The sequence below is a fragment of the Dendrobates tinctorius genome, unplaced genomic scaffold (genome assembly GCF_039654945.1).
Source record: "Dendrobates tinctorius isolate UK_male_01 unplaced genomic scaffold, ASM3965494v1 ptg000443l, whole genome shotgun sequence".
Lineage (NCBI taxonomy): Eukaryota > Metazoa > Chordata > Amphibia > Anura > Dendrobatidae > Dendrobates > Dendrobates tinctorius.
In genome coordinates this window covers 458,743-483,733 of record NW_027362106.1, presented here as the reverse complement: position 1 = coordinate 483,733, position 24,991 = coordinate 458,743, and the positions used below count along the sequence as shown (strand labels likewise).

The following is a 24,991-nucleotide window of genomic DNA, read 5'->3' as shown; positions in this document are numbered from 1 at the left end:
GCGACCTCAACTCAGGATATACTCCACTGCTTCTATGACTATTATAAAACATTATATACCTCAGGGAGTGGTCATGATGTTCTAGAGTGTCTGAATTATTTATCAGACATTAAATTCCCCACGTTGGACTCTACTCAGAGGGCTCTTTTGGACGCTGATTTTTCTATAGAAGAAATAGAGGGTGCCATGATGGATATGGCCTCTGGGAAGGCTCCTGGACCGGATGGGTTCCCTATTGAGCTGTACAGAAAATACAGGGATATATTAGCTCCACTTCTTTTAAAGGTGTTTCAGGGGATTTGGGGGTGGGAATATATGCCTGACTCCTTTTATGAAGCTAATAGTATTGTACTTAAGAGGGGAAAGACCCCCTTGAGTGTGGATCATGCCGCCCCATATCATTGGTAAACGTAGATTATAAAATTTTTACTAAGGTTCTAGCCAATAGACTGAACTCTGTAATATTGGACCTTATACACCCTGAGCAGACTGGTTTTATGCCTGTTAACAGCACTTCTACTCATATCAGATGGGTCCAGACGGTGGTTCAGTACCAGTTCTTTGATACCAGGCAATAACTGGGCTTTTGGCGTTAGACGCTGCTAAGGCCTTTGACTCCCTTGAATGGCCCTTTTTATTTGCATGTCTATGGAAATACGGTTTTGGTGATAAATTCCAGAGGTAGATGAGCGTAATATATGCAAAACCCAAAGCTCATATAATTATAAATAATTCTGTATCAGTACCACTGTCTTTGTCTAGAGGGACGCGACAGGGGTGCCCCTTTTCCCTGGCATTTTTTGCCCTTGTGAGAGAGGCGTTGGCAATACGCGCAAGGTCCTCTCCAAATATTAAGGCTATCAACATAGCGGCTCGTCTAGAAACTATCGGCTTATTCATGGATAAAACAGAATAGACGCTACCATATGTAATCACTACCATTGATAAATTCAGTAAATATTCAGGATTATATATTAACTAGGGAAAATCCGCCTTGTTACCCCTTTCTTGCGGCTCAGGGACCCACCTTGATGCCTTGTCTTCGTTGCCTATAGTGTCCCATTTCAAATATTTAGGAATTAATATACAAAAAAATAGTGAAATGGATCTACAATTTAACATCCTTGCACTATTGGATTTAGTTGAGCTTAAATTTGCATCTTGGAGTAAACGTCCATTGTCTGTCGCCAGCCGTATAAATCTAAGATGATTTTACTTCCTAAGCTTAGTTACTCCCTTCAACATATTACGGTGCTGATCCCTAAATCCTTCTTTACAAATTTAAATTCTCTAATCACGACTTTTATATGGGGAAAACTATACCCAAGCTTAAATTAGATACATTACAGGGGCCCAAACAGATGGGTGGGGCGGCACTGCCGAATTTCTATTTATACTATCTGGCCGGGCAGATTAAGGCTCTGAGAAGATGGATGCTTGATAGTCACTTATCTAACCCCGAAAGTCATTTGGCCCACGCTGCAAAAGTTGACTGCCCGTTGGGTTTTCTAGAAGCGGATAAACTTAAGGCCCTGTCACACTTAGCGATGCACCAGCGATCCCGACAACGATATGACGCGGTCAGGATCGCTGGTGCATTGCTAAGTGGTCGCTAGTGAGCTGCCACACAGGCAGATCTCACCAGCGACATAGCAGCGGTTGCTACTTACCTGTCAGACGAGGCGATCCTGACGTCCTCCGCCCGCGTCCACGCGTCGCTCGTCGGCGCCACAGGAAGCCCAGCAGGAAGCCGACGACGAGAAAAGGTCCAGGACGTTCTCGCGTGATCAGCGATAACCAGTGGGGGAGCCGATCAGAGGTATCACACATAGCGATATCGCTAGCAATATCGCTGCTGCGTCACAAAACCAGTGATATTATAGCGATATTGCTAGCGATATCGCTTAGTGTGACAGGGCCCTTAGTGTCCCTCGACTATTACCTTTACTTCGATTAGCGAAGTCAGTTTGGAGACAAGTTAAGAGGGTAGTCCGCTTTGGGGATATTATAGCTGAAATGCCACTATGGAATAATGCTTATTTCCCGCTGTTGTTGAACCACCTGTCCTCTGAATTCTGGATTTTACACAACGTTTCCTCGGTGAGGGATTTATATGAACGTGGTGTCCTAATGTCCTTCGAACAAATTCAATCTAAAAATAATATCGCGAGGTTTCAATTTTTCCGCTACCTTCAGCTTAGATCAGCTTTCCAGTCACAATTGCGCTCTATGAGTGGGACCCAAGCTATCTCGTCCTTAAGTTACAAGGACCCCAGGGTCTAATTTCTGCTCTATACACTTATATGCTGTGTGCGGGAACTGGCTCTGCGATAGTGGCAGTCAGGAGGAGGTGGGAAGATCTTATTCCTGATGCTCAGGATGAGGATTGGGAGAAGGTTCTTGAATCTCCAATTAAAAGTGTCTCTATCAATCAATAATAGAATGACTCAATTGCATATGATACACCAAACGTATTTAACTCCGTCACGACTCTTCAGAATGGGTTGATTCCAATCTTCGGAATGTTTGAAATGTCATTCATTGGAAGCAGACTTTGCTCACATGATATGGAGTGCCCTATTACCCTTTCATACTGGAGTGAGGCAACATCGTTGGTGACATCCTTTGTACAGACCCCGGTCCCCCTTAGCCCATTAGTCTGTTTGTTAGGGGTGATGGACAAGAAGATGTGGGGACACTTATGATCTTCTTACATGAGACACTCTTTCTAGCTAGAAAGGTGTTAGCACTACGTTAGATGGGTGGTGCACATCCCTCTCTTAGAGCCTGGACTGAATTGGTAAATGCAGTTATACAAGAGCGAACATTATATCAGAACAGGGGTTGCTTGGGGACATTTGACAGGTGGAACTCTTCCCATCTTACTATACTGATGTGTAGTGGTCCAGTACCACCGTGACATTATGGTTAAAATACTCTGAATCATTCTATGGCATCACATGGCTATTAACATTCTATAACTATGCTTGGCAGTGTGTTAGTAGTTTAATTAGGCATGTAGTGTGGTTTTGAGGAGTATATTGCCAAATGATTATAAAGTTAAATAATGTTCCGCTCACTTGATAAGTGGTTTATTGTCCATACAGCAATACATGGACTTATGAAGCTAAAATTGTATTGTCAATCTAATGTGCAAGTTTGCTGTTCCACTATAATTGCTTGGATAAATGCACGTGTATTCATCTGGCTATATGCATATGAATATGTTTTGTGGTTAATAAACTAATTTAAAAAAGAAAGGGGCCTCTCAGGTTGTGAGCGAGTGTGGTGCCACATCAGTGACTGTGTGGGCCATATCCTCTCACTCCCAGGGCCTATGGGGACAGGGGTGTCCGTGTAAAACTGTTCCAAGCTGGTGCGGAACCAGGGCAGGCAGGCCAGGCAGCATCTCAACCCCCCCCCCCCCGCATCGAGCATTGAACTCAATGTCATCAGACACCAATACAGTTGAAAAGCAGTGATAGAGGAGAGAGTGTCAGATAACACTTCCTCTCCCATCACTCCCCCATCTGCCTCAGCAGCTTGTGCCTGCAGTGGGGCTGATGAGACACAGACGCTCTGTACAAGCCAGAGCATATTGTGTTTTATACATTTAGGATTATTATCACTTTATTCGAATAGGATTGGTAGTATTATCCTTGAATCCCATTGGTTACCTTTAGTATACCCCCTCCCCTTGATCTAATTATGTTGCCACCTGATGAAGACGGAGTCTGACCTTCGAAACACGTGGAATAAAGGAACATTTTAGCAATACTCCTTGGCGCTTCTCTGACTGCGTTCATTTGCACCTTGTACAGTCCATACCTCCCAGAGGGTTCACGGCTCAGTGATGACAGCAGGGGAAAGGGACTGGAGGAGATGTGATGGAATAGGGTCACTGGTGCAAGTGGTTGGGCGAGAAGATGCAAGGAGCCTGATTACTTCATCTTCTGTTACTGGTTCAAAATCAGAGAGTGAGCTAGATGCAGTGGAGGAGGGAGGACAGCGCATGGTATGAGGTGATTGGGAGATAATTTCCTGTCGGATATGGTCAATTTTTTCTTTGAAATAATTAGCCAGATCGTCAGCATGGAGATCCGTGGTTGGGGCCTGCACGCTTGGGTTAAGTAGAGAATAGAGTAATAAAGGGAACCTGTCAGCAGGATCGTGCTCAGTATCTACAGACAATGTCAGGTTGGCGCTGTTATACCAATACCTTGTGATGAAATCCGTCTTGTGGTTGATTAATCTGTATTTGTAGTTTTCAGTTAAAGAGATACTCGCCTGTGGGCGGAGCTGTGACTGGTCTGTGGGCGTGGCTTTATGTAGTGATCTTACATATTCATCCTTATGGGCTTATGACAGGTCACTAATTCTTCAGTGACCTGCCTTCTATTTTACAAAATTCCAATAAATTGTAAGCCTAGAGAAAAACAACAACTTTTTAAGTCCAGCAAAATGGCGCCGCCACAGTAGAATCTATCGCCTGCCAATAGATGCTACTGCGCAAGTGCTGCTGCTGCCATTTTGTTGGAGGAGAAAAAATGTGGCTGCAGCAAAATGGTGCTGTCCGGTCATAAGCCATACTGTTGAATATGTAAGCAAAGCATGAGAATCTCATTAACTGAAAACTACAGATACAGATTCCACAACAACCACAAGACAGATTTCCTCACCAGGTTTCACTGTAATCAGAGTATAATGGCACCGACCTAACACTTGTCTGTAGTCACTGAGCACAACCCTGCTGACAGGTTCACTTTAGAGGCAAAAATCCATAAGGAAAAGTGAGGAGACGGAATGTCTTGGACCAAATGATTGCTTTAAGCTCTTTTTTCAATTAGATATACTCCAGGTAGAAAAACGAGTGTCTCCACATGAGAAACTTGTTAGTAAGGCACCTAGAACAGGATTATACTTTCTACAGTGACTTGATACAGGATGATAGTTTGACCAGCAATGAACAAGCATTGCATAATCAATTAAACAGTGTGATTAAAAGGTGAATCCTTCCATTCTAGACCCAGAATCAGTATCAGGAGCTTATGATCTCAAGTCGGGAGACTGCATGGCCCTGATGGCTCGCATGTCGCTCACATGACTTAAGATCTGAAGCCATTCCAGGTTCTCCTAACCACAAAACAACTTCAGTGAAGCTTGCATGAACACCCAAACGGATACATGCAGCCACTGTGAAGAGTCACAAGACCAGCAGAATGATGACTTGGCCTGTCCTAATTGGGGTAACAGCCTCATTGCTGCTAACAAGGACATTAAATGAGGTTATGAATGATGACTGGAATAACAAATTCATCAAACATCAGGTGCTCTTACAAGCCATGGACATCAGTTTGTCATCTAGGGACTGTTGGATTTGTGCTTACAGTCCTGCGAGTTCCAATACTTCAAGGTTCTAAGCGGGGGGCTTTCTGGGATCTTACATACACGTAGCTGTAAAATCACGAATCTGTGTAATACCCAAGTAATCAAGAATAACATTAAAAACTGCACTGGTCAGTGCGGTATAAAAGGGACACAAATAGATCACTGATTGAACTCATGTCCTATATCTACTCAGTGTCCCAATATTGTATTCAATTTACAATATACAATTTCACAGAAATTTATCCTTTTAATAAAAGTTAATTTTTTAGTCTTTAGTTAGGAATTATTTGACTTTTGGCAATTTGTTACTCATATTTGTTACCCTACACTGGCTTTGACAGCATTTTGTGTGTTTATGATACCCAAGTAATCGAGTCCATGTGTAAGAGAAGCCTTGCCAGTTTGTGCCCCCCTCCCTCATCCCCAGCCTGGGTGGGAGGCATGCCCCCCCTCCTCATCCCCAGCATGAGGGGCATGCCCCCCCTCCTCATCCCCAGCATGAGGGGCATGCCCCCCCTCCTCATCTCCAGCATGAGGGGCATGCCCCCCCTCCTCATCTCCAGCATGAGGGGCATGCCCCCCCTCCTCATCCCCAGCATGAGGGGCATGCCCCCCCTCCTCATCCCCAGCATGAGGGGCATGCCCCCCCTCCTCATCCCCAGCATGAGGGGCATGCCCCCCCCTCATCTCCAGCATGAGGGGCATGCCCCCCCCTCATCTCCAGCATGAGAGGCATGCCCCCCCTCCTCATCCCCAGCATGAGAGGCATGCCCCCCCCCTCATCTCCAGCATGAGAGGCATGCCCCCCCTCCTCATCCCCAGCATGAGAGGCATGCCCCCCCTCCTCATCCCCAGCATGAGGCATGCCCCCCCCCTCCTCATCCCCAGCATGAGGCATGCCCCCCCTCCTCATCCCCAGCATGAGGCATGCCCCCCCTCCTCATCCCCAGCATGAGGCATGCCCCCCCCTCCTCATCCCCAGCATGAGGCATGCCCCCCCCTCCTCATCCCCAGCATGAGGCATGCCCCCCCCTCCTCATCCCCAGCATGAGAGGCATGCCCCCCCTCCTCATCCCCAGCATGAGAGGCATGCCCCCCCTCCTCATCCCCAGCATGAGAGGCATGCCCCCCCCTCCTCATCCCCAGCATGAGAGGCATGCCCCCCCCTCCTCATCCCCAGCATGAGAGGCATGCCCCCCCCTCCTCATCCCCAGCATGAGAGGCATGCCCCCCCCTCCTCATCCCCAGCATGAGAGGCATGCCCCCCCTCATCTCCAGCATGAGGCATGCCCCCCTCATCTCCAGCATGAGGCATGCCCCCCCTCATCTCCAGCATGAGAGGCATGCCCCCCCTCATCTCCAGCATGAGAGGCATGCCCCCCCCAGCATGAGAGGCATGCCCCCCCCTCATCCCCAGCATGAGAGGCATGCCCCCCCCTCATCCCCAGCATGAGAGGCATGCCCCCCCCCTCATCCCCAGCATGAGAGGCATGCCCCCCTCCTCATCCCCAGCATGAGAGGCATGCCCCCCCCCTCATCCCCAGCATGAGAGGCATGCCCCCCCCCCCCCTCATCCCCAGCATGAGAGGCATGCCCCCCCCCTCATCCCCAGCATGAGAGGCATGCCCTCCCCCTCATCCCCAGCATGAGAGGCATGCCCTCCCCCTCATCCCCAGCATGAGAGGCATGCCCTCCCCTCATCCCCAGCATGAGAGGCATGCCCTCCCCTCATCCCCAGCATGAGAGGCATGCCCTCCCCTCATCCCCAGCATGAGAGGCATGCCCTCCCCTCATCCCCAGCATGAGAGGCATGCCCTCCCCTCATCCCCAGCATGAGAGGCATGCCCTCCCCTCATCCCCAGCATGAGAGGCATGCCCTCCCCTCATCCCCAGCATGAGAGGCATGCCCCTCCCCTCATCCCCAGCATGAGAGGCATGCCCTCCCCTCATCCCCAGCATGAGAGGCATGCCCTCCCCTCATCCCCAGCATGAGAGGCATGCCCTCCCCTCATCCCCAGCATGAGAGGCATGCCCTCCCCTCATCCCCAGCATGAGAGGCATGCCCCCCCCTCCTCATCCCCAGCATGAGAGGCATGCCCCCCCTCATCTCCAGCATGAGGCATGCCCCCCTCATCTCCAGCATGAGGCATGCCCCCCCTCATCTCCAGCATGAGAGGCATGCCCCCCCTCATCTCCAGCATGAGAGGCATGCCCCCCCCAGCATGAGAGGCATGCCCCCCCCTCATCCCCAGCATGAGAGGCATGCCCCCCCCTCATCCCCAGCATGAGAGGCATGCCCCCCCCCTCATCCCCAGCATGAGAGGCATGCCCCCCTCCTCATCCCCAGCATGAGAGGCATGCCCCCCCCCTCATCCCCAGCATGAGAGGCATGCCCCCCCCCCCTCATCCCCAGCATGAGAGGCATGCCCCCCCCCTCATCCCCAGCATGAGAGGCATGCCCTCCCCCTCATCCCCAGCATGAGAGGCATGCCCTCCCCCTCATCCCCAGCATGAGAGGCATGCCCTCCCCTCATCCCCAGCATGAGGCATGCCCTCCCCTCATCCCCAGCATGAGAGGCATGCCCTCCCCTCATCCCCAGCATGAGAGGCATGCCCTCCCCTCATCCCCAGCATGAGAGGCATGCCCTCCCCTCATCCCCAGCATGAGAGGCATGCCCTCCCCTCATCCCCAGCATGAGAGGCATGCCCTCCCCTCATCCCCAGCATGAGAGGCATGCCCCTCCCCTCATCCCCAGCATGAGAGGCATGCCCTCCCCTCATCCCCAGCATGAGAGGCATGCCCTCCCCTCATCCCCAGCATGAGAGGCATGCCCTCCCCTCATCCCCAGCATGAGAGGCATGCCCTCCCCTCATCCCCAGCATGAGAGGCATGCCCTCCCCTCATCCCCAGCATGAGAGGCATGCCCTCCCCTCATCCCCAGCATGAGAGGCATGCCCTCCCCTCATCCCCAGCATGAGAGGCATGCCCTCCCCTCATCCCCAGCATGAGAGGCATGCCCTCCCCTCATCCCCAGCATGAGAGGCATGCCCTCCCCTCATCCCCAGCATGAGAGGCATGCCCTCCCCTCATCCCCAGCATGAGAGGCATGCCCTCCCCTCATCCCCAGCATGAGAGGCATGCCCTCCCCTCATCCCCAGCATGAGAGGCATGCCCTCCCCTCATCCCCAGCATGAGAGGCATGCCCTCCCCTCATCCCCAGCATGAGAGGCATGCCCTCCCCTCATCCCCAACATGAGAGGCATGCCCTCCCCTCATCCCCAGCATGAGAGGCATGCCCTCCCCTCATCTCCAGCATGAGAGGCATGCCCCTCCCTTCACCCTCAGCCTGGGAGGCATGCCTCCCCCCTCCTCATCCCCAGCCTGGGTGGACGGCATGCCCCCCCCCCTTCATCCTCAGCTTGACAGGCATGCCCCCTCCCTTCATCCTCAGCCTGGGAGGCATGCCTCCCCCCTCCTTCATCCTCAGCTTGACAGGCATGCCCCCTCCCTTCATCCTCAGCCTGGGAGGCATGCCAGACTGTTTTGCGAACTCTGCATTCATAGAGAATCCCCACAGCACGTCTCTCTCCCAGCTACAGCTCACATTTTGGCAGGTCCCACAATGAATCTACTTCTTGCTTCTTAGAGAAAGCATGCTAGCGCTTCTAATCAAACACTGCAGAGCTGGGATCTAACCTTGCCCTTCCCAATTATGCTAGAGTATATAAATGTAATTGTGTGTGTCGCCGTGTGAACATTCACTTGCCCACATCTTTTGCACAGTACAGGACACATTTGTCAGACTTTGTCAGCAGGAGAGGTCAGAATGCCAGACTGAGTACAGCAGGAAACGTCAGCCCATTGTGTGCTCCTAGAGACTACACACTGAGGTTAAGGTCGGGGGTCTTGGACACAGAAGAATGATGTGATGACAGCGTATAAACAGACGACAGCGTAGGGTAGACTCTTACCTGTCCTCGTTGAGGACGCTCAACACCGGCTCCACGGACAAGACACCGTACACATCCAGCACATCGTTCACTTTATAGCTGTCCCAGTTCTCATACACCTAACAGTGAAAAATCATATGTAAAAAGGCAGTTTCTACTCCAGTGTTAACAAGCAGCTGCCATAATAGACCCATAGATTTTCCTGAACCTGTGACAGAAGAGCAATAATGGCCACCACTTCCTGCGCTCACAGAAGGGAAACCTAAAGAAGAAATCCATAAACCCAGAATAAAAAGAGCTGGCTGTCTCATGTGATGCACTCCCTCCAGGAAGGTGCCGGTCAGATAACTTCACAATATCTGATTCCAAGGGAAGGAGAACTGGACAACTATTCAGTAAAAAGGTCTAGGAAGGAAGATCACCCTCAAAAAGCTTTGACTGCTGGAGTACCAAGAAAACAGCCACAGAAACTGGGGCCCCTGCATTTCTCTCTGGTATGTGTCTAATTTGACAGCAGCAGTGACTAGAGAGTATTGCCAAGCAGAGGCCAGTGCTGTCCCCGGGTGTTACACTGCAGTACCTTCACTAGGCAAGCTGGTCCCTTTTCTCCAGGGAGAGGAAAGTACAGGTCTAAAGACTGCGAGCTACTCGGGGCCCCCGTCTCCTGCGGCTTCACCCGATGCTCGGTCTCTAACCTCTTACAAGTGTACTGAGCATCACCTGAAAACACAAGAGACAATTAAAAACGGATATGCAACAGCCATGTCGTAAGTAAAATTTATACACATAAGGCTTGTTCAAAATTGTCAGACTGTGATTACTGAGAATATGGGTTACAGCCTGAGTTACATCCTGTATTATACTCCAGAGCTGCACTCACTATTCTGCTGGTGCAGTCACTGTGTACATACATTACTGATCCTGAGTTACCTCCTGTATTATACCCCAGAGCTGCACTCTCTATTCTGCTGGTGCAGTCACTGTGCACATACATTACTCATCCTGAGTTACATCCTGCATTATACTCCAGAGCTGCACTCACTCTTCTCCTGGTGAGGCAATTACAGCTTAGGAAGCGCCTGTTACCTGCTTGCTGTTGGCAGCCGTGTCCTCTCAGGCCATCGTCTTCCTCTTCGAGGCTTCTCTTCAGGTGGTTTGTGGTGTAAGACGTTGAGGGGCCCCCTCGTGCCTGGAAGGAGCTGCTGTACATGTGCTCTTATTAAGGAGGAGTACAGAACTTCTTTACAGTATCACAGGACATACGCTGGTGGTGGTGAACTCTGCAGTATCTAAAAGAGCTGCAGGATGACAGCGTAGAGCCACCAGTACCTCCAGAAGTCACTAATGTGGGCAGAACATGCTGAGACGGCAGGATTGGCTCACAAGCTAATGACAGCGCCCTACAGATTGTTAGGGAAGAATGAGAACACCTGTAATACAGGTGCAGGCAGAGGAAGGGTGGGAGGCACTCGGCTGAGCAGAGCGCTCCGCTGCTCGAGGGCGCCAGGAGATAACCGTCAACTGCATTGGTATCACATATGTATGGATGTAAGGAAGCCATCGTGCTGTTACAGAGCAGATATGGCAGAAAATGTGAGAGGGTCAGGATTGGCAGCTATTTAGAGGGGTCAGGAGAGCAGCCATTTATCCCTCGTTCTCCCACCACTGTTCTGAAAGGGTTAATACATAGAAGGATATCTCCTTCACCCAAAGCGACTCCCCAGGGACTGGGACGCAGTAGAAGGTTTGTCGTTCCAGAGTCACCGTCCGACTGGAGTGCAAGTCAACGTCCTGATGAGCCTGAAATATTGTGAAAGGGGACTATGAGACGAGGGAAAAAGGGGCCTACGAGACAAGGGAAAAAGGGGCCTACGAGACAAGGGAAAAAGGGGCCTACGAGACAAGGGAAAAAGGGGCCTACGAGAAAAGGGAAAAAGGGGCCTACGAGAAAAGGGAAAAAGGGGCCTACGAGACCAGGGAAAAGGCTCCAACAAAGGGAGGGAGCACCGAGTAACAGAAGTGCGTCTAGAAATGAGAGCTCATGCTGGGAGTTATAGTACCCACCCATAGGGGCTTGCCATGTCCAGGGATGAGTGAGGGCATCACTGCAGACTGTGCAAAAGGAGCAGGGCCTGTGTCCGCCATCAACTCGGCTGATTCAAACACCATGCAATGTTCACTTAGGAGAACTAGAGAACCTTAACTGTAGGACTACAACTCCCAGACATTCATGGCTTATATACAGAACTTAAAAAAAAAAAAAAAAAAAAAAAAAAAGAAATCCAAGAGTTGGCCAATGTGTAGTATGGGACAGTAGTATGGGACAGGGGTTAGGGTTAGGACATGCGGCACTTACTGTACAGTCCACCACGTCTCTGTACTTCCCAGGGTGCAGGCTCTGAAGAGATAAGAGTGATACAAGGTGTCAGCCGGTACCCCAATATCTAAGCCAGGGGGGTGAACCTCAGACCCTCAATGACCCTTTATCCGGGTCCCGGGCACATTTGTGAGGACAGAACCTGGCCCATTCATTTCTTCCCGTTGTGTGAGAGCGCTCGGAGGCGAGTGCAATGAAGCCTGTGCCAGTGTCAGGTGTTGTGAGTTCATTTTCCCCTTCGTCACTGAGGTCTGGTGAACTCCCTATTCTGGTAAAGGAAGGTAATGAGCCTGATTATCAGGCACCTGAGCCTAATGAGGATGACTGGCTGAGTGGAGTCACGGACTGGATATAAGGCTGCCGACGCCCTTCTGCCCTGCGGGTGATTTCTCTGTGGACTTCTAGGACACCAGTCTGATTCCTGCTCCTCTAAAGCTAAGTTTTCTGCTTTGCCTGTTAGCATTTGTGTTTTGTTTTCCTTGCTTTTCTGGATTCTGCCATTCCCTGCAGGGGTGAGCTGAATCTCCTTTTTCCGGTTGCTCTGTCTTCAGAATATTCCTGAGTACTGACATAGCTTTTTTGAAGCCTAGCGTCTTCAGGGCCTTTTTCACTGTCAGTCTGTTGGCTCTTATTTTCATAGGGTTTTTCACGGATTGCAGAAAGCAGCCTTCCTGTCCTTTCCTATCTAGTTAGCTTGGGCCCCGTCTTTGCTCAGTCTTTCTGTCTGTGTTAGTGTTTTCATCTTGCTTCACCGTCATTATATGTTGGGGGCTGCCTATTGCTTTGGGGTCTGCTCTGGGGCAGTTTAGATTTCCCCTTTCTTTCTTTAGGCCTATTTAATTCTCCGGCTGTGATCGAGGGGTCTAGGGCATCGTAGGAACCCCCCACGGCTACTGTTAGTTGTTGTGGATAGGATCAGGGGTCTGCAATCCGATAGCTGCCAACCTCTCTGGTTTTCTGGACTTAGCTAGCATTTCTGTTTTTGCCTCCTACGGTGACTCAATCATAACAGTCAGGACTCTGGGGGCCGAGTTAGTGTGCAATTTGTACGGACCCCGAAGGACTGTATAAATATCCTCACCCCAAATCTAAGTCAATCGCATGGAAGACATCTACCGCTATCAGTTTCATCCCACAGCGTCCCCTCCCCGATTAATACTCACCCTGGCATTGGTACCACGATCAACAGTCTCATAGACGCCCATATAAAACTCTGGATCAAACATGTCCTGGATCATACAGCGGAAGTGGAGGAGCCCCCCAGGCCGTACATAATGCAGGGGGACAGCATTCAGGCTGGGGACCTAAGAGAAAGACCAAGGAGTCACAATGGAGAACCAGAAACCCCAGCAAGCTATTACAGTAGGGGGTGGAGAGGGGACTGTGGGATGGGTACCCAACCTGCAGAGAACTCCCACCCCACATCTCTGTAATGCCGAGACCCCCGAGCTGTGTCTGATAGCAGCTCTTAAAGCTCCCGGACACTGACATCATGTATGGGCGACACTACGCATCTGACGCAAGGATTTTGAAGAACTAAAAAAATAAAATGCTCAGATATTTCTTATGAGGCGACATGCGTGGCTTCTGTACTGTGGTCCTGAGGAGGACATCCGTTCCACCCGGAAAAGTGGAAAGAACAAACTGCGATGGATTCTTCTGCTGCGGACGCCAGCAAGTTCTCCGCCTGCGACACTCGCATTCCTTCTGTGAAATCATCAGGATTTTGAGTAGATTTTTAACACTGCACACGGATTTCAGCAATGTTTTCATGGCTATAACCATGCTGGCAGAATACAAGGGGTGAGGTGTCAGTCACCATCAGGTGAGAATCCCCTCAACCCCATGTGCCACATGTATATGATGTAGGGAGCACCCACAGAAACACACTGCCGGGCCCACACCTGCGACACACACACCCCGCAGGGGCTATCTGTGACACACACACACCGAGGGGGTCAACACCTGTGAAACCCATATATCCCAAAGGCCCACACCTGTGACACCCCCCCCCCCCCCCGCAGGGGCTCATATCTGTGACACACACACACACACACACACACACACACACACACTGAGGGGGTCAACACCTGTGAAACCCATATATCCCAAGGGCCCACACCTGCGACACACACACCATGGGGACCCCCACCTGCGAGACACACACCGCAGGGACCAAAATAGGGGGACCACACCTGTGAAACACACACACCAAGGGGGCCCACACCTGCGACACACACCCCGCAGGGACCCACACACAAACAGCGGGGGCTCACACCTGCGACACACACAGCGGGGGATCACACCTATAACAAACACACCGCAGGGGCTCATACCTGTGACACACACTGAGGGGGTCAACACCTGGGACACATATCCCAAGGACCCACACCTGCGACACACACCGTGGGGACCAACACATAGGGGGCCCACACCTGTCACACACTGTGGGGGTCCACACCTGTGACACACATAAAAGGGGCCCACACCTGCGACACACATAAAGGGGGCCCACACCTGCGACACACACTGCAGGGACCCACACACACAGCGGGGGCTCACACCTGCGACACACCGTGGGGGCCCACACCTGTCACAAACACAGCAGGGACTCAGACCTGTGACACACCGCAGGGGGCCCACACCTGCGACACACACATACACCGCAAGGGCCCACACCTGTGACACACACACCGAGAGGGCCCACACCTGCGACACACACCACAGTGACCCACACATACACACCCACACACCATGGGGCTCACATCTGTGACACACACCGCAGGGGCCCACACCTAAGAGACGCACACACAGTGGGGACCCACACTTATGACACTCGCATTTCTTCTGTGAAATCTTCAGGATTTTGAGTAGATTTTTAAAACTGCACATGGATTTCAGCAATGTTTTCATGGCTATAACCATGCTGGCAGAATACAAGTGGTGAGGTGTCAGTCACCATCCACAGGAGACCATCATCCCCCCATGTGCCACATGTATATGATGTAGGGAGAACACCTGCGGCACACACAGCGGGGGTCACACCTGCGACACGCACACCAAAGGGACCCAACACATGTGACACACGCACACCACAGGGACCCAACACCTGTGACACACACACGCACACCACAGGGACCCAACACCAGTGACACACACACGCACACACCACAGGGACCCAACACCAGTGACACACACACGCACACACCACAGGGACCCAACACCAGTGACACACACACGCACACACCACAGGGACCCAACACCAGTGACACACACACGCACACACCACAGGGACCCAACACCTGTGACACACACACGCACACACCACAGGGACCCAACACCTGTGACACACACGCACACCACAGGGACCCAACACCTGTGACACACACGCGCGCACACCACAGGGACCCAACACCTGTGACACACACACACGCACATACCACAGGGACCCAACACCTGTGACACACACACGCGCACACCACAGGGACCCAACACCTGTGACACACACACACGCACACCACAGGGACCCAACACCTGTGACACACACCACAGGGACCCAACACCTGTGACACACACAGGCACACCCAGCAGGGACCCAACACCTGTGACACACACGCACACCGCAGGGACCCAACACCTGTGACACACACACACACGCACACCACAGGGACCCAACACCTGTGACGCACACCACAGGGACCCAACACCTGTGACGCACACCACAGGGACCCAACACCTGTGACGCACACCACAGGGACCCAACACCTGTGACGCACACCACAGGGACCCAACACCTGTGACGCACACCACAGGGACCCAACACCTGTGACGCACACCACAGGGACCCAACACCTGTGACACACACCACAGGGACCCAACACCTGTGACACACACCACAGGGACCCAACACCTGTGACACACACCACAGGGACCCAACACCTGTGACACACACCACAGGGACCCAACACCTGTGACACACACCACAGGGACCCAACACCTGTGACACACACCACAGGGACCCAACACCTGTGACACACACCACAGGGACCCAACACCTGTGACACACACCACAGGGACCCAACACCTGTGACACACACCACAGGGACCCAACACCTGTGACACACACCACAGGGACCCAACACCTGTGACACACACCACAGGGACCCAACACCTGTGACACACACCACAGGGACCCAACACCTGTGACACACACCACAGGGACCCAACACCTGTGACACACACCACAGGGACCCAACACCTGTGACACACACCACAGGGACCCAACACCTGTGACACACACCACAGGGACCCAACACCTGTGACACACACACACACACACACGCACACCACAGGGACCCAACACCTGTGACACACACCACAGGGACCCAACACCTGTGACACACACAGGCACACCCAGCAGGGACCCAACACCTGTGACACACACAGGCACACCCAGCAGGGACCCAACACCTGTGACACACACACACAGGCACACCCAGCAGGGACCCAACACCTGTGACACACACACACAGGCACACCCAGCAGGGACCCAACACCTGTGACACACACACACACGCACACCACAGGGACCCAACACCTGTGACACACACACGCACACCACAGGGACCCAACACCTGTGACACACACACGCACACCACAGGGACCCAACACCTGTGACACACACACGCACACCACAGGGACCCAACACCTGTGACACACACACGCACACCACAGGGACCCAACACCTGTGACACACACACGCACACCACAGGGACCCAACACCTGTGACACACACACGCACACCACAGGGACCCAACACCTGTGACACACACACGCACACCACAGGGACCCAACACCTGTGACACACACACGCACACCACAGGGACCCAATACCTGTGACAGACACCGTGGAGACCCACACCTTGTGTAAATATAAAAAGACTTGGCACTTAACTTCAGGTATATTTAATGCCGCCAAAAATAAACGTTTCGCACACAAGAGGCCTTCATCAATTTGCTATGGATATACAAAACATAATGTAAGAATAGTAGAAATACTTGTGAGTCCATAGATACAAAAATGTGCATAAAAAAGAAAAGGAATAGAAACAAAGTATATACAAAAGCCATGATGCATGAGGCAATGGTCATCTTAGACAATGACGCAACTGATATTGAGCCAAGAATACACAGTACATTGCAAAAGTAACATTTTGTTTTGTATATATAAAGGTGGTAACTGTCAGAGAGGGAAGATACACAACACCTACCAGACTGCTATAAGGTACTGAATATCTGGTCAAGGAGAGATGTAAAGGAATTTACTCTGTGACGAGAGACAATGAATAAGTTAGTGGATAGGAAGTGGATGGAACGATCCGCAATAAGTGAAAAAAGATCAACAGGTGCTCACCTTCCAGACGTCTGAGTGGGTGTGCGCGGCCTGCAGCGACGTGGTATCCACCATTCATCAGCTGTGCAGGAGGGACGAAACATAAGAAAGGAAGGGGCGGGACTAGTATTACAGCGTTGGCCTATCAATGCCTGGCGGAAGTGATGTCATTGATGACTGTTCCACATGCATTCCAGTGGCCATGTTATAGCGTGTCACAGTGAACGTATGCGTTCCAGAGGACCGGAAATGGTCAGTGCAACAATGTTATTAACGGTGATACCATACACCACCCCTATTCTGGTAAACCGTACAAAATCAATCAGTTTATCTGATCAAGTGTCCCTGTGGTTTAAGGTATATGGGGGAAACTACACAACCTGTTAAAGATCGATATCTAAGCACAAATCCACCATCAGATGCAAAGATCTGCTGCTTCCAATCCCCCATCACTTTTCCACCATGGACCTTAAGATTTCCCAACTGCGTTTCCAAGTCATAGAACAGGTACCCCTACCCAGGAGGGGTGGCGACCGCATTAGATTACTTAAACAGCGGGAGGCATATTGGATACATACACTTGATACGCTGACACCTAGAAGCCTGAGGCTGAGTTCACACGTGGCGTTTTTTTTCGCGTTTCCGCGGCGGTTTTAACCGCGCGATTTTGCCGCCAAAACGCAAAAAATAAGCATCCCATGCATTCCTATGGGATTCCGCAACGCTGTGCAAATGCTGCGGTTTTTACCGCGGCGGAATCGCTTCGCGGTAAAAACCGCAGCATGATCATTATTTTGCAGAATCGCGGCGATCCCGCACCCATAGGAATGCATTGTTCCGCTTACTTCCCGCATGTGGCTGTGCACACCATGCGGAAAGTAAGCAGAACAATTGCGGATGGTACCCACGGTCCGGAGGAGAGGAGACTGTCCTCCGGGCTGTGGGTACCATATCCCTGTAAAAAATAGAATTAAAATAAAAAATATTGTTATTCTTACCTTCCGGCGTCCTGCGCAGTATTCATAGAATCATAGAATCGTAGAGTTGGAAGGGACCTCCTGGGCCATCTGGTCCAACCCCCTGCTCAAAGCAGGATTCGCTAAATCATCCCAGTTAGATGTCTGTCCAGCCTCTGTTTGAAGACTTCCATTGAAGGAGAACTCACTACTTCTCGTGGCAGCCTGTTCCACTCATTGATCACTCTAACTGTCAAAAAGTTTTTTCTAATATCTAATCTGTGTCTCCTCCCATTCAGCTTCATCCCATTGCTTCTAGTCTTTCCTTGTGCAAATGAGAATAAAGTTGATCCTTCTACAATGTGACAGCCCTTTAGATATTTGTAGACAGCTATTAAGTCTCCTCTCAGTCTTCTCTTTTGCAAACTAAACATTCCCAAATCCTGCAACCTTTCCTCATAAGACAGGGTTTGCAGACCGGTCACCATTCTGGTCGCTCTTTTCTGAACTTGCTCCAGTTTGTTGATGTCTTTTTTAAAATGTGGTGCCCAAAATTGGACACAATATTCCAGATGAGGTCTGACCAAAGAGGAGCAGAGGGAAATAATGACTTCACGTGATCTAGACTGTATGCTTCTGTTAATACATCCTAGAATTGCATTTGCCTTTTTTGCTGCTGCATCACACTGTTGACTCATATTCAGTCTGTGATCTATTAGTATACCCAAGTCTTTTTCACATGTGCTGTCACTTAGCCCTATTCCTCCCATTCTGTATATGCTTTTTTCATTTTTATTGCCCAGATGTAGTACTTTGCATTTCTCCCTGTTAAAAACCATTCTGTTAGTTGCTGCCCACTTCTCCAGTTTATTTAAATCTTTTTGAATCCTCTCTCTCTCTTCTCTAGTATTAGCTATCCCTCCTAGCTTTGTGTCATCAGCAAATTTAATCAGTTTACCCTCAATTCCTTCATCTAAATCGTTGATAAAGATGTTGAACAATACAGGGCCCAGGACAGAGCCCTGTGGTACCCCACTTGAGACATTCTTCCAACTGGATGTGCAGCCATTTACGACCACTCTTTGGGTCCGATCACTAAGCCAGTTATGAATCCACCTAACAGTTGCCTTGTCCATTCCATACTTAGTCATTTTTTCAATAAGGATTGTATGAGAGACTTTGTCAAATGCTTTGCTGAAGTCAAGATATACTATATCTACAGCATTTCCTTGATCCACCCAATCAGTAATACCATCATAGAAGGAAATTAAATTAGTCTGACATGACTTATTAGTTACAAACCCATGCTGACTCTGTTTAATCACTTCATTCTTATCCAGGTATTGACATACATGTTGTTTAATAATTTTTTCAAAGATCTTTCCTGGTATAGAAGTCAGACTCACCGGCCTATAGTTGCCTGGGTCCACCTTCTTCCCCTTTTTGAAGATAGGAACAACATTTGCTCTTCTCCAGTCTTCTGGCACTTCTCCTGTTCTCCAAGAATTTTCAAAGATTATGGAGAGGGGTTCAAAAATTTCTTCTGCTATCTCCTTCAGTACTCTGGGGTGTAATTCATCTGGACCTGGAGACTTGAATACATTTAGGTTAGCTAAGTGTTTCCTCACTATCTTTCTGTTTATAGATATCCTGGATTCTTCTATTCCCTTAATAGGACAGTGAATAACAGTTGATGTTACATTTCCTTTCTGAGAGAAAACAGATGCAAAATAGGAATTTAAAAGTTCAGCCTTCTCAACATCCTGTCTTACCATTTCATCATTTTCATCCTGTAAAAATCCTATAGCATCTTTGACTTTTCTTTTACTTTTGACATATCCCCAAAATCCTTTATTATTGCTTTTGACATCTCTTGCAAGCCTCAATTCATTTTCAGCTTTAGCTAATCTGATTTGTGCCTTGCAGGTTCTGCAGACAGCATTATATTCTTCTTTAGATATGCCTCCTTCTTTCCATTTTATAAACATTTTTTGCTTCCTTTTTAGCATGTGCTTAAGTTCTGTGTTCATCCATCCTGGTTTCCTTAAATGCTTCCTATTCTTCCCTCTTTTCGGAATTGTTAACAACTGTGCTTTGAGAATTTCATTTTTCAAGATTTCCCATCCTTCCTGGACATTTTTGTCTTTAAGGATATCCAGCCATTGGATCCCTCCAATTCTCTTTCTGAATCCCTTAAAATCTGCCTTTCTGAAATCTAACCTTGACGTCTGAGTCTTCACAGGTCTTCCGCCTCTAGTTATCCAAAATTCTAAAATAGCATGGTCGCTACCTCCTAGGGTCCCAGCCACTTTTACCTCCTCAACCATTTCCTCCCTGTTTATAAGGATTAGATCCAAGGTAGCAGTTCCCCTTGTTTTCTCCTTTACCTTTTGGAAGATAAAGTTGTCAGCAAGAGAGGATAAGAATTTCCTTGACCTGTTAGTTTTGCCTGAGAGAGATTCCCAACAAATGTCTGGATAGTTGAAATCTCCCATGACAACTATGTCATATTTTTTGGAGAACTTGGCCATTGGTATTCCCGCCTCTCTCCCCGCTCCCAGTAATCCTTTGCGAAAATGCCCGCGATGACGTCCGTTCTCGCGGGATCGCGAAGTCTCGCGGTCATTCGCGTGACGTCATCGCGAATTACCGCGAGATGTCGCGATCCCACGAGAACGGACGCCATTGCGGGCATTTTCGCAAAGGATTACTGGGAACGGCTGCGCAGGACGCCGGAAGGTAAGAATAACACCATTTTTTATTTTTTTTTTTACATTCTATCTTTTACTACTGATGCCGCATAGGCAGCCTCAATAGTAAAAAGTTGGTCACACTCGTCAAACACTATGCTTGATGAGTGTGACAACCTGTCAATCAGTTCTCCAAGCGATGCTACAGATCGCTTGTTAAACGCTAGCATTCTGCAAGCTAATTATGCTTGCAAAACGCTAGTTTTTCCGCGGGAAAAACGCGGGAATTTAAAATGCGATTTTCCCGCGGAATGGAATTCCGGAATTCTCGCGGTAATTTCCGCGAGAGTTCCGGTACGTGTGCACATAGCCTTAAACGGGAGTATGACTTACTAGCTTTCCTTTGAGTTATACTGTAATGTAATTTATACATAGTTTCCCAAAATAACAATCTTTATTTCTATAGCGCCAACATATTCCGCAGCGCTTTACAGTTTAACAGTTTCAAAACACAAGTCCTAAGTAACTACGTTAACAACACAGTAATTAAAGCAAAATAATCCGCCCCTGCTGGTGAGAGCTTACACTCTACAATGAGGTGGGGGAGATACAGAGGACAGGGGTGTATCTACAGTGGTGTATTTACAATGATGTTCCAGCCATCTTGAGGGAGTGAGGGATGGATGGAGATAGTGAATGGGCTACACGCACACTTACACATAGAATGACTGATTAGTGAATGTGATAAGCCGCTCTGGACAAATGTGTTTTGAGGGAGCGCCTGAAACTATGCAAATTGTGGTTAGTCCTAATTTCTTGGGGTAGAGCATTCCAGAGGATTGGCGCAGCACGGGAGAAGTCTTGGAGTCGGGAGTGGGAGGTCCGGATTAGTGCAGAGGTTAGTCGAAAGTCTTGCAGAGCACAGCGGTCGGTTAGGCCGATGGACAGAAATGAGGGAGGAGATGTAGGGGGGTGCTGCTCTGTGGAGAGCTTTGTGGGTGAGAACAAGTACTTTGAATTGGATCCTATAATGAATGGGCAGCCAGTGTAAGGACTGGCGAAGAGCGGACACGTCCGAGTACCGATTAGCCAGATGGACGATCCTGGCCGCTGCATTAAGTATGGACTGGAGAGGGGATAGACGAGTGACGGGGAGGCCAATTAATAGAGCTTTGCAGTAATCCAGGCGGGAGTAGATCAGAGAGACAGTGAGGGTTTTTGTTGTTTCCATGGTGAGAAAAGGGCGGATTCTAGAGATGTTCTTTAGGTGTAAGCGGCAAGAGCGGGCAATAGATTGTATATGGGATGTGAAGGAGAGATTGGTGTCAGACATAACACCCAGACAGCGCGCCTGCTGCCGGGGTGTTATTATGGTGCCACCCACGGAGAGGGAGATGTCAGATTTTGCCTTATATTACCCTCGTGTCCATTTCGATAATTTAATCTTTCATATTGTTTTTACATTGTGATACCTTTCATCATTAATCATTGTGGTCTCAACCGTGATTACCTTTCTTTAAAGGGAATCTGTCACCCCTTTTTTCGAATATTAGCTGCCAGCACCGACATCTGGGGTTCATCTACAGCATTCTACAATGCTGTAGATAAGCCGCCGATGTAACCTGAAAGATAAGAAAAAAAAAAAAAAAAAGTGTTAGATCATACTCACCCCGGGGTTCGGTCCGGTCCGATGGGTGTCGCGGCCGGTGCCTCCCATCCTCATACGATGATGTCCTCCTCCTTGCTTCTCCCTTGGCTCCTGTGCACGCGTGCTTTGCTCTGCTCTCAACAGGGCAGATGGAGTACTGCAGTGCACAGGCGCCGGACCTCTCCCGGCGCTAGCAAACTGCAGGACTCTGCTCTGCCCTCAACAGGGCAGAGCAGTGCGCCTGCGCCACGACAGAAAGGAAAGAAGAGGACGGCATCGTATGATGGGAGGCACCGGACCGCGACACCCATCGGACCGGACCGCCTCCCCCCCCCCCGTGAGTATAACCTAACTATTTTTTCTTATCTTTCAGGTTACATCGGGGGCTTATCAACAGCATTAGGGGAGACCTAATATATATGTACAAGTACATCAGAGGGCAATACAGAGATCTCTCCAATGAACTGTTTGTACCAAGGACTGTGGCAAGAACAAGGGGGCATTCTCTTCGTTTGGAGGAAAGAAAATTTCTGCACCAGTATAGAAGAGGGTTCTTTACGGTAAGAGCAGTGAGGCTTTGGAATTCTCTTCCTGAGGAAGTGGTGATGGCCAACTCACTGAATGAATTTAAGAAAGGAATGGATGCTTTTCTTGTGAGTAACAGTATAGAAGGTTATGAATAACAATATTATAGGTAGATGGTTGACCCAACTTAGGGGAAGGAAATTTTTTCCCCTATGGAGAAAATTGGCTTCTACTCTGGGTTTTTTGCCTTCCCCAGGATCAACAATGCAGAACAGCTGCACTAAAAATAGGCTGAACTAGATGGACATAAGGTCTTCCTTCAGCCTTCAAAACTATGTTACTATGTTAACCCCAGATGTCGATGCCGGCAGCTCATATTCGAAAAAGGGTTGACACATTCCTTTTAACAATAAGTCTTATACCTTAGGGTAGTTTCATTATTTTGCAATACTAATTACTGTTTATTATCATTGCAGAGTCGCTTACACTGAGTGTCCCTCTCTCTCTGGATCCCTGTCCACGCTTCTGTGCCCTCCAGCAACACCCATCCCTATTCTCTGTGTTGCTTCCACCATTTCCGGTCCTCTGGAACGCATACGTTCACTGTGACACACTATAACATGGCCGCTGGAATGCATGTGGAACACAGTCATCAATGACATCACTTCCGCCAGGCATTGATAGGCCAACGCTGTAATACTAGTCCCGCCCCTTCCTTTATGTTTCGTCCCTCCTGCACAGCTGACGAGCGGTGGATACCGCGTCGCTGCAGGCCGCGCACACTCACTCAGACGTCTGGAAGGTGAGCACCTGTCTTGTGACTTCCCTCACATTATCCCATTATAACGCGCTCATTAGTCTCGCTCTCCCCCATTAGGACGGCTCATTTCTTTGCATTCACACGAGTGCTGCATTCCAGCTGCCGTATTTAAAGTGGTATGCCCTTTTTATTAACCTTTTTTCACTTATTGTGGATCGTTCCATCCACTTTCTAACCACTAACTTATTCATTGTTTGTCGTCACAGATATAGTAAATTCCTTTACATCTCTCCTTGACCAGATATTCAGCATCTTATACCAGTCTGGTAGGTGTTGTGTATCTTCCCTCTCTGACACTTACCCCTTTATATACACTGCTCAAAATAAAAATAAAGGGAATACTAAAATACCTTATCTTAGATATCTCTGAATCAAATATTCCAGTTGCAAATGTTTATTTATTGCATAGTGGAATGTGCTCAGAATAATAAAACAATCATCAATGTAAAATCAAAATGAATATCCTATGGAGGTCTGGATTTGGAATGATACTCAAAATCAAAGTGGAAAATCAGATTACTGCCTGATCCAACTTCAGTGGAAACGCCTGATGACAAGAAAAAGATGCTCAGTAGTGTGTGTGGCCTCCATGTGCCTGTATGACCTCCCTACAATGCCTGGGCATGCTCCTGATGAGGCAGCGGATGGTCTCCTCAGAGATCTCCTCCCAGTCCTGAATTAAAGCAACAGACAACTCCTGGACAGTCTGTGGTGCACAGTGGCGTTAGTGGATGGAGTGAGACATGATGTCCCAGATGTGCTCAATCGGATTCAGGTCTGGGGACCGGGCGGGCAAGTCCATAGCTTCAATGCCTTCATCTTGCAGGAACTGCTGACACTCCAGCCACATGAGGTCTGGCATTGTCCTGCATTAGGAGGAATCCAGGGCCAACTGCACCAGCATATGGTCTCACAAGAGGTCTGAGGATCTCACCTCTGCACCTAATGGCAGTCAGGCTACCTCTGGCGAGCACATGGAGGGCTGTGCGGCCCTCCAAAGAAATGCCACCTCACACCATTACTGACCCACTGCCAAACCGGTCATGCTGAAGGATGTTGCTGGCAGCAGATCGCTCTCCACAGCACGTCCAGACTGTCACGTTAATCACAACTGCTCAGTGTGGACCTGCTTTCATCTGTGACGAGCACAAGGCGCCAGTGGCGAATTTGTCAATCCTGGTGTTCTGTGGCAAATGCCAAGCATCCTGCGCGGTGTTGGGCTGTGAGCACAACCCCTATCTGTG

At 49.5% G+C, this 24,991-nt stretch overlaps 1 protein-coding gene and 2 long non-coding RNA genes across 6 annotated transcripts in view; 1 reads left to right on the top strand and 2 right to left on the bottom strand.

Moving 5' to 3' along the window:
- The window catches only part of LOC141077377 (uncharacterized), a 40,811-nt gene extending 17,012 nt beyond the window's left edge, over positions 1–23,799 (top strand). Inside the window, exons 2-3 of the long non-coding RNA XR_012227542.1 lie at positions 22,776–22,962; positions 23,404–23,799. This is a non-coding gene — a long non-coding RNA (uncharacterized lncRNA). The remainder of the gene's footprint in view (positions 1–22,775; positions 22,963–23,403) is intronic.
- MCMBP (minichromosome maintenance complex binding protein) overlaps positions 1–24,991 on the bottom strand; it is a 192,936-nt gene that overhangs the window by 109,681 nt on the left and 58,264 nt on the right. For 3 of the 4 annotated variants that reach the window (XM_073564273.1, XM_073564271.1, XM_073564274.1), the window contains 6 exons: positions 12,880–13,020; positions 11,696–11,737; positions 11,038–11,139; positions 10,426–10,549; positions 9,920–10,059; positions 9,361–9,458 (listed from right to left, as the gene is read on the bottom strand). In XM_073564273.1, the coding sequence (XP_073420374.1) occupies positions 9,361–9,458; positions 9,920–10,059; positions 10,426–10,549; positions 11,038–11,139; positions 11,696–11,737; positions 12,880–13,020 (647 nt within the window). The remainder of the gene's footprint in view (positions 1–9,360; positions 9,459–9,919; positions 10,060–10,425; positions 10,550–11,037; positions 11,140–11,695; positions 11,738–12,879; positions 13,021–24,991) is intronic. The other variant, XM_073564272.1, reaches the window with a different exon arrangement.
- Positions 16,481–18,501, bottom strand: LOC141077378 (uncharacterized). Its single transcript, XR_012227543.1, has 3 exons — positions 17,130–18,501; positions 16,987–17,042; positions 16,481–16,733 (listed from the first exon to the last, which is right to left on the bottom strand). It is a non-coding gene; the product is annotated as an uncharacterized lncRNA (long non-coding RNA).